Source organism: Monodelphis domestica, chromosome 1, assembly GCF_027887165.1.
Source record: "Monodelphis domestica isolate mMonDom1 chromosome 1, mMonDom1.pri, whole genome shotgun sequence".
NCBI lineage: Eukaryota > Metazoa > Chordata > Mammalia > Didelphimorphia > Didelphidae > Monodelphis > Monodelphis domestica.
The window spans coordinates 288,526,978-288,539,568 of record NC_077227.1 but is presented as its reverse complement, the minus strand read 5'-3'; the positions used below and the strand labels follow the sequence as shown (position 1 = coordinate 288,539,568).

Here is a 12,591-nt window from a genome sequence, read left to right as displayed (position 1 = left end):
CCTATAATACCACGACTGGGTCTCTGTCCCAAAGAGATAATAAAAATGGGGAAAGGACCTACTTATACAAAAATATTTGTAGCAGTTCATTTTTGTAGTGGCAAAAAATTGGAAATTGAGGGTATGCCCATCAATGGGGGAATGACTGAATAAATTGTAATATATATATTAGTGATGGAATACTATGATAAATGATAAGCAAGATGATCTAAGAAAAAGCTGGAAAGGTCTGCGAGAACTAATGGAGAATGAAATAAGCAGAACTGGGAGAACATTGTACATAGTAACAGCAATATTATATGTGATAAACTAGAAACTTGGCTACTCTTAGCAATGCAATGATCTGGGACAATTAGGGGGAATTCAATCCACCTCCAGAGAAAGGACTGTTGGAATTGGATGGATGCAGATCAAAGCATACTATTTTTCACATCAATGTATTTATGGTTCTATGTTGGGATTTTGGTTGTGTATGAGTATGTTCTTATAACAATGAACAATATAGAAGTATGTTTTGCATGATAAAAATGTGTGCCCCAGAAAACAACAACAACCACAACAAAAACAAAAATTATCACACTTGGTTATCACAACAATCGTGAAAGGTAAATGCTGTATTATAAAGGGGGGTTAAGTTGTAATCAACGGGTTTGGACTTTCAGTATTGAGAGAGGGAAGGAGAGGAGAACCCCACTTCTCAAAGTGGGGTACAGGGGAGACAGCTGATGTTTAGGGTTGACTCAGAGAGAGGAGAGGGGGTTTGAAGATTTTTCCCCTTCTTCCTTCTTTCCTTAGCTAAAACTGCTCTCCCCAATGCACTCTTGTCCCTCTTGTCCTCACTCCACTACTTGAGACCAAAGGGTCTCCCCTTGATTTGTTTACTCACACTCAGCTTGGAGAACAGATAACTTTTAAAGCTGACTCAATCAGGTAATACAAAAGGAATAACGGGCAGGGAAGAATGGGAAAAGATTGTGGGAAAAAGGGGTCCCTGTCTCTATCTAAAACCCTTTTCTTCCCTCCTCGAGTTTGGGGGGAACTCAGGCTTTGGCAGCCTGAGCCCCCTGACAGGAAGTCAGGTTGGGCCCCTTGGCCACAGTTCAGACTCAGGGCAACAGGAGCTGAAGTAAAGTCAAATGGGGGAAAGATTTCCAGTCACCAGCAGGAAAAGTGTGTAACCCTCAGGAAAAAATCTTTCCCCACCTTCTATCTTTGGCTTCTCAACATTGAGAGAAATCAACTCCTCTACCAGCCACAGTCTTCTCCTCCTCAAGATTTCAATCTCTTGGGGCTCCTCCCCCATTGAGGTGATCAATTTCACATTCTTCAGCCTGCTGACACTTTTTTTTAGTGCCATCCTCTGTCATAGTGCTATTATTATTCCATTTTTACAGTTGAATAAACTGAGGCAAACAGAGGTTAGGTGACTTGCCCAGGGCCACACAGCTAGTATCTGAGACTAGACTAGAAGAGTTTAAAATCAACATTTTAATTTAGCATTGAAGTAGTATTGTACTCATTCCTTCAAAGGCTCTTATAATTATTATTCAAAAAAATTTTCATTCTAGAATCCCCAAGTCCCAAAGTGCTTTATTTATAATTTAATAAAGGATATAAAACATTTATATATATATATATATACAATGTAAAATTTGTTTTGTTTTTGAGGTTTTTAAACTTAAATCCTTTATATATGATGCATTATTGAATCATATCAATTGATGTTTTGTATATATTTTATTATCATATGTTTATGTTTAGGAATAAATGAATAAATTATAACATGGTAGGAAGATGATTTTAAGTAAATAATTCAAAACTGAATAGTTTACAGTTTTTAGCATCTAAATAAAAAAGGTATCTGGTTCTATAGTTTTCTTTATGAAATAACATTCACCAAAGTACAGTAAATACTCTCACTTACCACTCCTGGTGACAGTGACACATATCCAAGTAATTTCTTATATTGCTCAAATGAAAAAAACTGCAAAATGAAACAATATGAAGAGATCAGTAAATTTTTGCTTTTATAAATTATTGAATTGAATCAAACTTTAAGCTGTGGTTCATCCAGTAAGTTATTAAATTAGTAAGTACTTTAAAATTATGTGCAATTTCATATAAATCTATCCCGTGACTTAAAATTTTTAGTCTTTTTTTTTTTGAGTAGTAGCTATTTGGATCTTACCCTAACATTTACATTTTTAAATGCTATCATAACCTACAGAATAACTAATGGAAACCTTTATGGAAATAAATGAACCTTGTAGCTTCCTTTTACTAGGACCATTTTCAGTTCGCACATCAATAGACTTTATGGAAATGTTCAAAATTTTTCCTTATAGGCCTATAATCTTTGGTCTTCTATGTTTTCCAAATTGAACTGCTTTTCATAAGAATGCTCCAGTTTGTAATCAATGTATGTAAAAAAAATCATCAGGCTCATACTATCCTATTATTCCTTTAATTCAGGCTCATACTAGCCTATTATTCCAAGTATATTGCCATGAACTCATTGAATATTTAGGACTAGTGGAGATCCAAATATGTGGGTACAGATCTAAGGTCCCACCTTCAAGTAAGATGTTACTCAAAATATATTTAAAAAGAAACCTATGTATTGATTGAATTAAGATTTTCAAAGGTGGAGACTCTACAACCTCCTATGAAGATGATGGAAATAATGGGTGTAATTTCAATAAAAAGTAAATAATGTAATTTCTTCAGAAGTCAATTTCTATATGTAATAGTTCCAACCAAATATACCATGATTTAGTCTTAGAAGGGTTTTTTTTTTCTCCATGAGTTTATTCTGGTGAAATGATCCTCAAAATTTTCCCCAGGATGTCTGTTTTACTATGTTCTATGCCAAGACTATTTTCTAAAACCCTGTTAAGTTCATTTTCTAATGCAATTCCAGAAAGATGTATTGCTTGGCTTGAAACTATGTCCTATTTTATTATGTTGTATGCTGTAGACAGAGCAAGAAGCTATACGTATATATGTATACATATACATATATATGTACATATATATATATGTAGAAAGAGAGAGAGAGAGAGAGAGAGAGAGAGAGAGAGAGAGAGAGAGAGAGAGAGAGAGAGAGAGAGAGAAATAGATTTCCACTCTGAAGACTCATTATGGTGTTCTTGAAAATTGAATTGCATAGTCTTGAAATTTCTACCATGATAAAAAGGGTTCAACTCCAGACCCAGCAATGATCTGTGTTTCTAATGAATGTCTTAGTTAAACCTCAGAGATTCATCATCAATGAGCTGATGACTTGCTGTTTAGTTCTTTGACCTTTGCCACCCATAAAACAAAGATTTATAGAGATAAATGATACTATATAGATATATACACATAAGTGTACACACATATATATATATATATATATATTCACATTTATATATATGCAAATATATTTCGGAGTCAGGCATTAGATAACTTTATTCTTCCACTTTATATGTTGCCTCCCCCAATTAAAATGTAAGCTACTTAAGGGAAGGAACAGTCTTTCTGTTTGTATTTAGTCTTTGGCACAGTGCCTGCCACATAGTAATCACTCAATAAATGTTTGTTGACTTGACTTCAATGTTAAAGTTGTTTTTAGGAGCTCTTGGAGGCAGCTTCTTTTTTCTTTTGTAGAAATACTGTTGCTAAGTATTACCTCCTTGGAAATCTCCTAACAAAAAGAAAAAGCTAAAAATAGAATTGATATATTTTTGTTATTAACTCATTTTCAATAATAGTAAAATAAGACCTACCTTAGAAGGCTATATGGACTAAAATGATATATTAATTCATCATTATTTTCTGAATGTCTTCTATGTGAAAGACATTATTCTAGGTGTTAGACAAAAACATTCTTTAGTTTTCTATTTAGTTTTCATCAAGATAGCACATAAAATCTTTTCTGATGGAAAAAAAATCCTAGAAAGCCCTCATATAAGAAATTTTATTTTATTTTATTTTTTTAATTTTAATTTAATTTTAGTAATATTTTTCACCTTTGATGACTATTATTATTACTTAGTAAATTATGTCTTAATGTTAGAATGACTGTTACATTAGATTGCATAGAATTGTAAGTTTATTTAGGCTAGCTAACTAAAGCATTTACTTAGCACTTAATACACTGTGATATGAGTTAGATACACATATAAGCAATCAAGAACATCCCTAACCTCAAGGAGCATATATCCCAAAATATATTTAAGGGGAAAAAGCTGGAATTTGAGCCACAAAAATTGAGCATTGTAATCCTGAAATCTATTTTATATTATGTTAATAATTTTCTCAATCTATTGGTAGAAAGGATTCTTAAAATTCAAACATGCCACATTGTTTTGTTCAAGTTACACTTGAGGCTATTTAATGAAGCAATTTACAATTTAGAAAATGGTTAAAATTAGGTAATCATTCTCTCACAAATTCTAATCTAGGAAGTGACTATGTTCATATATTGTATAAGAAAACTGGTACTGTGCATCTTGCAAGTAGACACTTCTAAATTAGGCTGAAAAAGCTTACCACATGCCTTAGTAATTTTCAGGTAAAATGTACTTGAAACAAGATGTCTGGTACCCAGACATGATGTATAGTTGCCCAAAAGTTCATCTGTTAATCATTGTTCTGGCAGCATGCTTTCCCCTCATATCAGTAGAAACTAACTTGGTTTGGTAAACCTCAACTTCTTTTCCTTACAAAAAAGAGTGCTTAACTTTGATGAATTTCCAACACCTAAAAGTTCAAATTCTTTACCATGATTTAGTATCAAGAAGAACAAGACTAGGAAAATAAATTTGTTACAATTGATTTTATTTGTTTATGTTAATTTCTGTTTCCATGAATACATTATTTTTCAGAGGCAAAGCAACTTTTATTTTGAACAAGAACTCTGGTGTGTTTTATTATCTGGGTATCTTTTATCAGTGAAGCAGTTATATAATTAAATTCAGCACTTTAATTTATAGTACTTTTATTTTTCACATTCTCTAGTGTAGTAACTCAGATCATCATGACAAACTTCATACTGAGCTGATTTAAACTATAAAAAATAATAATTGGGAATATGGAAAAACAAATTAAAATATTTAATATTTTTGTTGAATTACAATCCTGAATCAAATGATGTTACTATTTTAATATAGTTCAAGGATTTGTATATGTTTCTGTGTATTTGTATTTTTTCTTTTGTCACTCTTTCATATCCTTATTATATTGTTGTGTCACTCAATAAACTAGGAATGTTTGTTCCTCCCAACCTTTCAATGATATTGATATTTTTCTGCTTTGTTGAATCTATTATTTTCAGTATGGGTAATCACAAGTAAATATCTTTTCACACTTTCTAATTGAACTCAATTATTGTCTATATCTTTCACAAATGTTTAAAAAATCTGTTGATGACTTCTGTTTTCATATCAAAATCATTTATCTATGTTTGTTTCCCCTCTTCCTCCTACCCAAAACTCAGCTCAGGGAATCCCTGCTCTATAAGAAAAGTAGTTAAGCAAAATTAAAATAGTGATAATTTGTAATATGGTGTTCAATATTTTATACAAATAGTCCCCCATAACTTCAAAGAAAGAAGTGAGGTATTTTTCTTCAATTTTTTTTCCTCTGGGACCTAGACTGATCATTATAATTATAGAATGTGGCTTTATTTTAATGTATATCACATTTATAGTTTTGAAGTCATTGTGCATATTGCTTCCCTGGTTCTGCTTACTTCACCCTGTGTTTATTTACATATGTTTCCCTGAACTTCCCATATTCATAATATCTTGTGATAAAAAAATATTACATTTGACCCCTTCTCTTCTTAAGGTTGTTTATTTTTTCTCATGCAAAAGCTTTTCAATTGAGTGGTATCAAAACTATGTATTTTTTCTTCTGTAAATTACTTGTATTCCTTATTTTGTCAAGAATATTGCTGGAAAGCAATTTGGTTACTATGCCCACAGGCCTATAAAACTCTGCATACTGTTTGACCTAAAAATACTACTACTAAGTTTGCATCCCAGAGATAAAAGAAAAAGGAAAAAAATGTCTTACGCATAGAATTTTTTAAAAATTTATTTAAATTAATTATTATTTCTATATTATATTTATTATTATATATTATATTTATAGCAGCTCTTTTGTGGTAGCAAAGAACTGGAAATTAAAGAGATGCCCATCAATTAGGGAATGTCTGAATAAGTTATGGTATATGATTGGCAAATAAACAGATTGTGCTATATGAAATGATAAGTAGAATGCTCTCAGAAAAGCTTTGGATGACTTATATGAAACTGGTGCAAATTTAAGTGAGCATAACCAAGAGATCATTGTACACACCAACATCAACATAATGAATGTTTTAAATATTCTCAACAATACAAGGATACAAGACAATTCCAAATGACATGTAATGAAAAACTTTATCTACCTCTAGAGAAAGAAGTGATGGAGTCTGAAAACAGATCAAAGTATACTTACTTTACTTTCTTTATATTTTTCTCTTTTGTAATATGGCTGATATGGAAATACATTTTGCATGACTGCACATGTATAATTTATATCAAAGCACTTGCCTTCTCAATGAGGGGGTGGAGAGGGAATTTTGAACTCAAAAATTATAAAGAATAAATATTAAAAATTGGTTTCTATGTGTAATTGAGAAAAATAAAATAAAAAAACATTCTAAGAATGTTAAAAGAAATCCAAAGAATCCTCCTATCTATCCACAACTACAAAAAGCATGATTTATTTTTGTTCTAAAATATAATATGAACTAGCAGGTCATGAATCCATTTTGAATTAATTATAGTATAAATATTTCTTCCCACTCCTGATCAATCAAGTAAGGCACAATACTAAAGTTTGAAAAGTGTAAACAAGATGATTTATATACTGTGATTTCTTTGAGTCAAGAAAGAAAATTATATGATTGGCTATGAGAACCAATTAAATCCATTGTGTCTACATATACAATATCAGTTCATTAGTGAGTTCAGTACAGAAGAGTTTAGCAGAAATGAAGATTCAATTTTGAACCATGCCCTAAAGGGAAAGTTGTCCATGAAACCATTTCTTTTTTATAGAGAAACTATTAATGGGAAGTAATTCATGTAACCTCAAACAGGGAGACATACCACTGACAAAGTGATTCAGGAAAGACTCATTGAACTAGAATAGGATGTTGACAGTGGACTCAAAGAAATATATCAATTAACAAGGAGTAAGAAATCAAAACTATCAATAAGCACACGAAAAAGTGTTCCAATACAAAAACACAAACTGCCTAGACTAACAGAAGAAGAAATAGAATTCTTAAATAATCCCATATCAGAAAATGAAATCCAACAAGCTATCAAAGAACTTCCTAAGAAAAAATCCCCAGGGCCTGATGGATTCACCAGTGAATTCTATCAAACATTCAGAGAACAGTTAACCCCAATACTATACAAACTATTTGACATAATAAGCAAAGAGGGAGTTCTACCAAACTCCTTTTACGACACAAACATGGTACTGATTCCAAAACCAGGCAGGTCAAAAACAGAGAAAGAAAACTATAGACCAATCTTCCTAATGAATATAAATGCAAAAATCTTAAATAGGATACTAGCAAAAAGACTCCAGCAAGTGATCAGAAGGATCATCCACCATGATCAAGTAGGATTTATACCAGGGATGCAGGGCTGGTTAAATATTAGGAAAACCATCCACATAATTGACCACATCAACAAGCAAACCAACAAGAACCACATGATTATCTCAATAGACGCAGAAAATGCATTTGATAATATACAACACCCATTCCTATTAAAAACACTAGAAAGCATAGGAATAGAAGGGTCGTTCCTAAAAATAATAAACAGTATATATCTAAAACCATCAGCTAATATCATCTGCAATGGGGATAAACTAGACGCATTCCCAATAAGATCAGGAGTGAAACAAGGATGCCCATTATCACCTCTACTATTTGACATTGTACTAGAAACACTAGTAGTAGCAATTAGAGAAGAAAAAGAAATTGAAGGTATCAAAATAGGCAAGGAGGAGACCAAGTTATCACTCTTTGCAGATGACATGATGGTCTACTTAAAGAATCCTAGAGATTCAACCAAAAAGCTAATTGAAATAATCAACAACTTTAGCAAAGTTGCAGGATACAAAATAAACCCACATATGTCATCAGCTTTTCTATATATCTCCAACACAGCTCAGCAGCAAAAACTATAAAGAGAAATCCCATTCAAAATCACCTTAGACAAAATAAAATACCTAGGAATCTATCTCCCGAGACAAACACAGGAACTATATGAACACAACTACAAAACACTCTCCACACAACTAAAACTAGACTTGAGCAATTGGAAAAACATTAACTGCTCATGGATAGGACGAGCCAATATAATAAAAATGACCATCCTACCCAAACTTATTTACCTATTTAGTGCCATACCCATTGAACTACCAAAATACTTCTTCACTGATTTAGAAAAAAACATAACAAAATTCATTTCGAACAACAAAAGATCAAGGATATCCAGGGAAATAATGAAAAAAAAAAACACATATGATGGGGGCCTTGCAGTCCCTGACCTTAAACTATATTATGTGACAAGGAAATCACTTTAAAAGACTGATATATATTAATTTAAGGTCGCCAGGGAATTCAGCTATGTAATTCCTAAATGAAAACTCAAGTCAGCCGTCAGCCTTTTATAGAGTTTAATTACAAACAGGAGGAAGAAAGGAATTATATATATATATATATATATATATATATATATATATGTATATATATATATACATATATATATATATATATATATATATATAGAGAGAGAGAGAGAGAGAGAGAGAGAGAGAGAGAGAGAGAAAGGGGAGAGAAGGGAATAGGGCTTAAATACCCCTTCTGTTTAGGCTGGGCCAAAAGGCCCAAGCCCTTAGATAGCTGGGGCAAAGAAAGGAGATCAGTCCCTATTACTCACGTGACCAAAATGGAGAAACAGTCTCAAGGGCATCCACCTCCAGCTTCCTTCAGAGCAAGCTTCTCAGAGCACCTCTCCAACCACTCAGAGCCAAAACACTCCAACCAACCCCTCAGTCCTCAGACCCCTCTATCTTTAAGGAAACCCAAGTTCCCTCCCCTCAGTTCTCACATCTACCAATCACTGTCCATCATTTTCCCTGTGCCAATGGTGGCTCTAGCTTAACCCAGGACCCCCCCCCCCCCAGAGGTCTGTGGCTTTGCACATGTCTGTTGAAGGTCATATTCTCAAATAATTAAATCTTGATCTTTTGCTACAGCCCTTCCTAAATCCTGTTACCCTGAGTAGGGTAGAGATTGGAATAATTAAATTTTGATCTATGCTGCAGCCCTTCCTAAATCCTGTTAGGACTGAGTAGGGTAGAGATTGCAATTTCCAAGACCTGGTTCTGTCATTCCAAGTATATCCATTGTATCAATTCTAAAATCAATCATGACTCAAAGAAATTCCTGTTCTATGCTTTTCCATTGTTCAGCAAAAGGTTTCTGTCCTAAAGTAATCTTAAGAAGGGAGGAGGAGGAACCTCCCAATGCCAATGGGGTTCACATTCCAATAGACCACTCTCAATAGGAAATTTTTCAAGTATGAAATTTCCCAATGGTGAAATTTCCAACATTTGTAAGTCTAAGAAATTTTAAGGTTTACAATTACAAAGCAGCAGTCATCAAAACAATTTGGTACTGGCTAAGAAACAGAAAGGAAGATCAGTGGAATAGACTGGGGGCAAGAGACCTCAGTAAGACAGTATACGATAAACCCAAAGATCCCAGCTTTTGGGACAAAAATCCACTATTCAATAAAAACTGCTGGGAAAATTGGAAGACAATGTGGGAGAGACTAGGAATAGATCAACACCTCACGCCCTACACCAAGATAAATTCAAAATGGGTGAGTGACTTAAACATAAAGAAGGAAACCATAAGTAAATTGGGTAAACACAGAATAGTATACATGTCAGACCTTTGGGAGGGGAAAGACTTTAAAACCAAGCAAGACATAGAAAGAATCACAAAATGTAAAATAAATAATTTTGACTACATCAAATTAAAAAGCTTTTGCACAAACAAAACCAATGTAACTAAAATCAGAAGGGAAACAACAAACTGGGAAAAAATCTTCATAGAAACCTCTGACAAAGGTTTAATTACTCAAATTTATAAAGAACTAAATCAACTTTACAAAAAATCAAGCCATTCTCCAATTGATAAATGGGCAAGGGACATGGATAGGCAGTTCTCAGATAAAGAAATAAAAACTATTAATAAGCACATGAAGAAGTGTTCTAAATCTCTTATAATCAGAGAGATGGCAAATCAAAACAACTCTGAGGTATCACCTCACACCAAGCAGATTGGCTAACATGATAGCAAAGGAAAGTAATGAATGCTGGAGGGGATGTGGCGAAGTAGGGACATTAATTCATTGCTGGTGGAGTTGTGAACTGATCCAACCATTCTGGAGGACAATTTGGAACTATGCCCAAATGGTGACAAAAGAATATCTACCCTTTGATCCAGCCTTAGCACTGCTGGGTCTGTACCCCAAAGCGATAATGGACAAAAAAACTTGTACAAAAATATTCATAGCTGAGCTCTTTGTGGTGGCCAAAAACTGGAAAACGAGGGGATGCCCATCAATTGGGGAATGGCTGAGCAAATTGTGGTATATGTTGGTGATGGAATACTATTGTGCTAAAAGGAATAATAAAGTGGAGGAGTTCCATGGAGACTGGAACAACCTCCAGGAAGTGATGCAGAGCGAGAGGAGCAGAACCAGGAGAACATTGTACACAGAGACTAATACACTGTGGTATAATCGAATGTAATGGACTTCTCCATTAGTGGCGGTGTAATGTCCCTGAACAATTTGTAGGGATCTAGGAGAAAAAAACACCATTCATAAGCAGAGGATAAACTGTGGGAGTAGAAACACGGAGGAAAAGCAACTGCCTGAATACAGTGGTTGAGGGGACATGACAGAGGAGAGACTCTAAATGAACACTCTAATGCTAATATTATCAACATAGCAATGGGTTCAAATCAAGAAAACATGTAATGCCCAGTGGATTTACGCGTCGGCTATGGGGGGTGGGGGAGAGGAAAAGAAATTGATCTATGTCTTTAATGAATATTGCTTGGAAATGATCAAATAAAATATTAAAAAAAAAGAAAAAGTGTTCCAAATCTCTTATAATTAGAGAAATGCAAATCAAAAGAACTCTGAGGTACCACTTCACACCTAGCAGATTGGCTAACATGACAGAAAAGGCAAGTAATAAATGTTGGAGGGGATGTGGCAAAATTGGGACATTAATGCATTGCTGGTGGAGTTGTGAATTGATCCAACCAATCTGAAGGGCAATTTGGAACTATGCCTAAAGGGCTTTAAAAGACTGCCTACCCTTTGATACAGCCATACCACTGCTTGGATTTATATCCCAAAGAGATCATAAAGAAAAAGACTTGTTCAACAATATTTATAGCTGCACTCTTTGTGGTGGCAAAAAAAAATGGAAATAAGGGAATGCTCTTTGATTGGGGAATGGCTAAGCAAAACGTGGCTTCTATTGGTGAAAGAATACTATTGTGCTGAAAGGAATAATGAACTGGAGGAATTCCATGTGAACTGGAAAGACCTCCAGGAATTGATGCAGAGTGAAAGGAGCAGGACCAGGAGAACATTGCATACAGACTGATACACAGTGGCAAACTGAATGTAAAGGAATTCTTTACTAGCAGCAAAGCAATGATCCAAGACATTTCTGAGGGACTTATGAGAAAGAACACTATCCTCATCCAGAGAAAGAAATGTGGGAGTAGAAACACAGAAGAAAAACAACTGCTTAATCACATGGGCCAATGGGGATATGATTGGGGAAGAAGACTCTAAACGATCACCCTAGTGCAAATATCAATAATATGGAAATAGATTTTGATCAGTGACACATATAAAACCAAGTGGAATTGCATGTTGGCTACAGGAGGGGAGTAGAAGGAAGGGAGGTGTAATAATTAATGATAATAGATTATATTGATTGATAATTGATAACTAAAAGATCAGGCAGTTATCTTCTTTCTTCAGTCTTTCCTTCCTCCCTCTATACCTCCCTTCCTCCCTCTTTCTCACTTTTCCTCCCCTCCCCCTTTCCTTCTTCTGGTTTCTTTAAATCAACTCAGGGGTGAGTTTATGATGTTTCAAATGAAATACTCTTTCTCTTCTTTATCTTAAGTAAGGGGGTTATTTGGGGAAGACAGGAAGGGATAAGGAATGGAGGTAAGAGGGTTGAGGATTTCCCTAACACTACAATGGATCTTAGATTGGAGTATGTTGGAATATAGTTCAGTTGAGTGAAATGGCTAATAGGTCTGGAAGTTCAGTCACTATCATCAACGGAGCAAGTCAGAGAGATATCTGGACTTTTGTCCTTCTTTCTTTTGCCTTCGGGGTGTATGGGGTGCTCAGGGAGGAGTAATATCTTTGGTATGGAGGGCTTGTCTTGCCCTCCTAGGGCAGCTCTCCAGCCTCTGACTCTCACCTG

At 34.3% G+C, this 12,591-nt stretch overlaps 1 protein-coding gene across 1 annotated transcript in view; it reads right to left on the bottom strand.

Moving 5' to 3' along the window:
- Nucleotides 1-12,591, bottom strand: part of SLC25A21 (solute carrier family 25 member 21) — a 989,784-nt gene that overhangs the window by 79,535 nt on the left and 897,658 nt on the right. Inside the window, exon 5 of the mRNA XM_056811006.1 lies at nucleotides 1,925-1,984. Within this exon, the coding sequence (XP_056666984.1) occupies nucleotides 1,925-1,984 (60 nt within the window). The remainder of the gene's footprint in view (nucleotides 1-1,924; nucleotides 1,985-12,591) is intronic.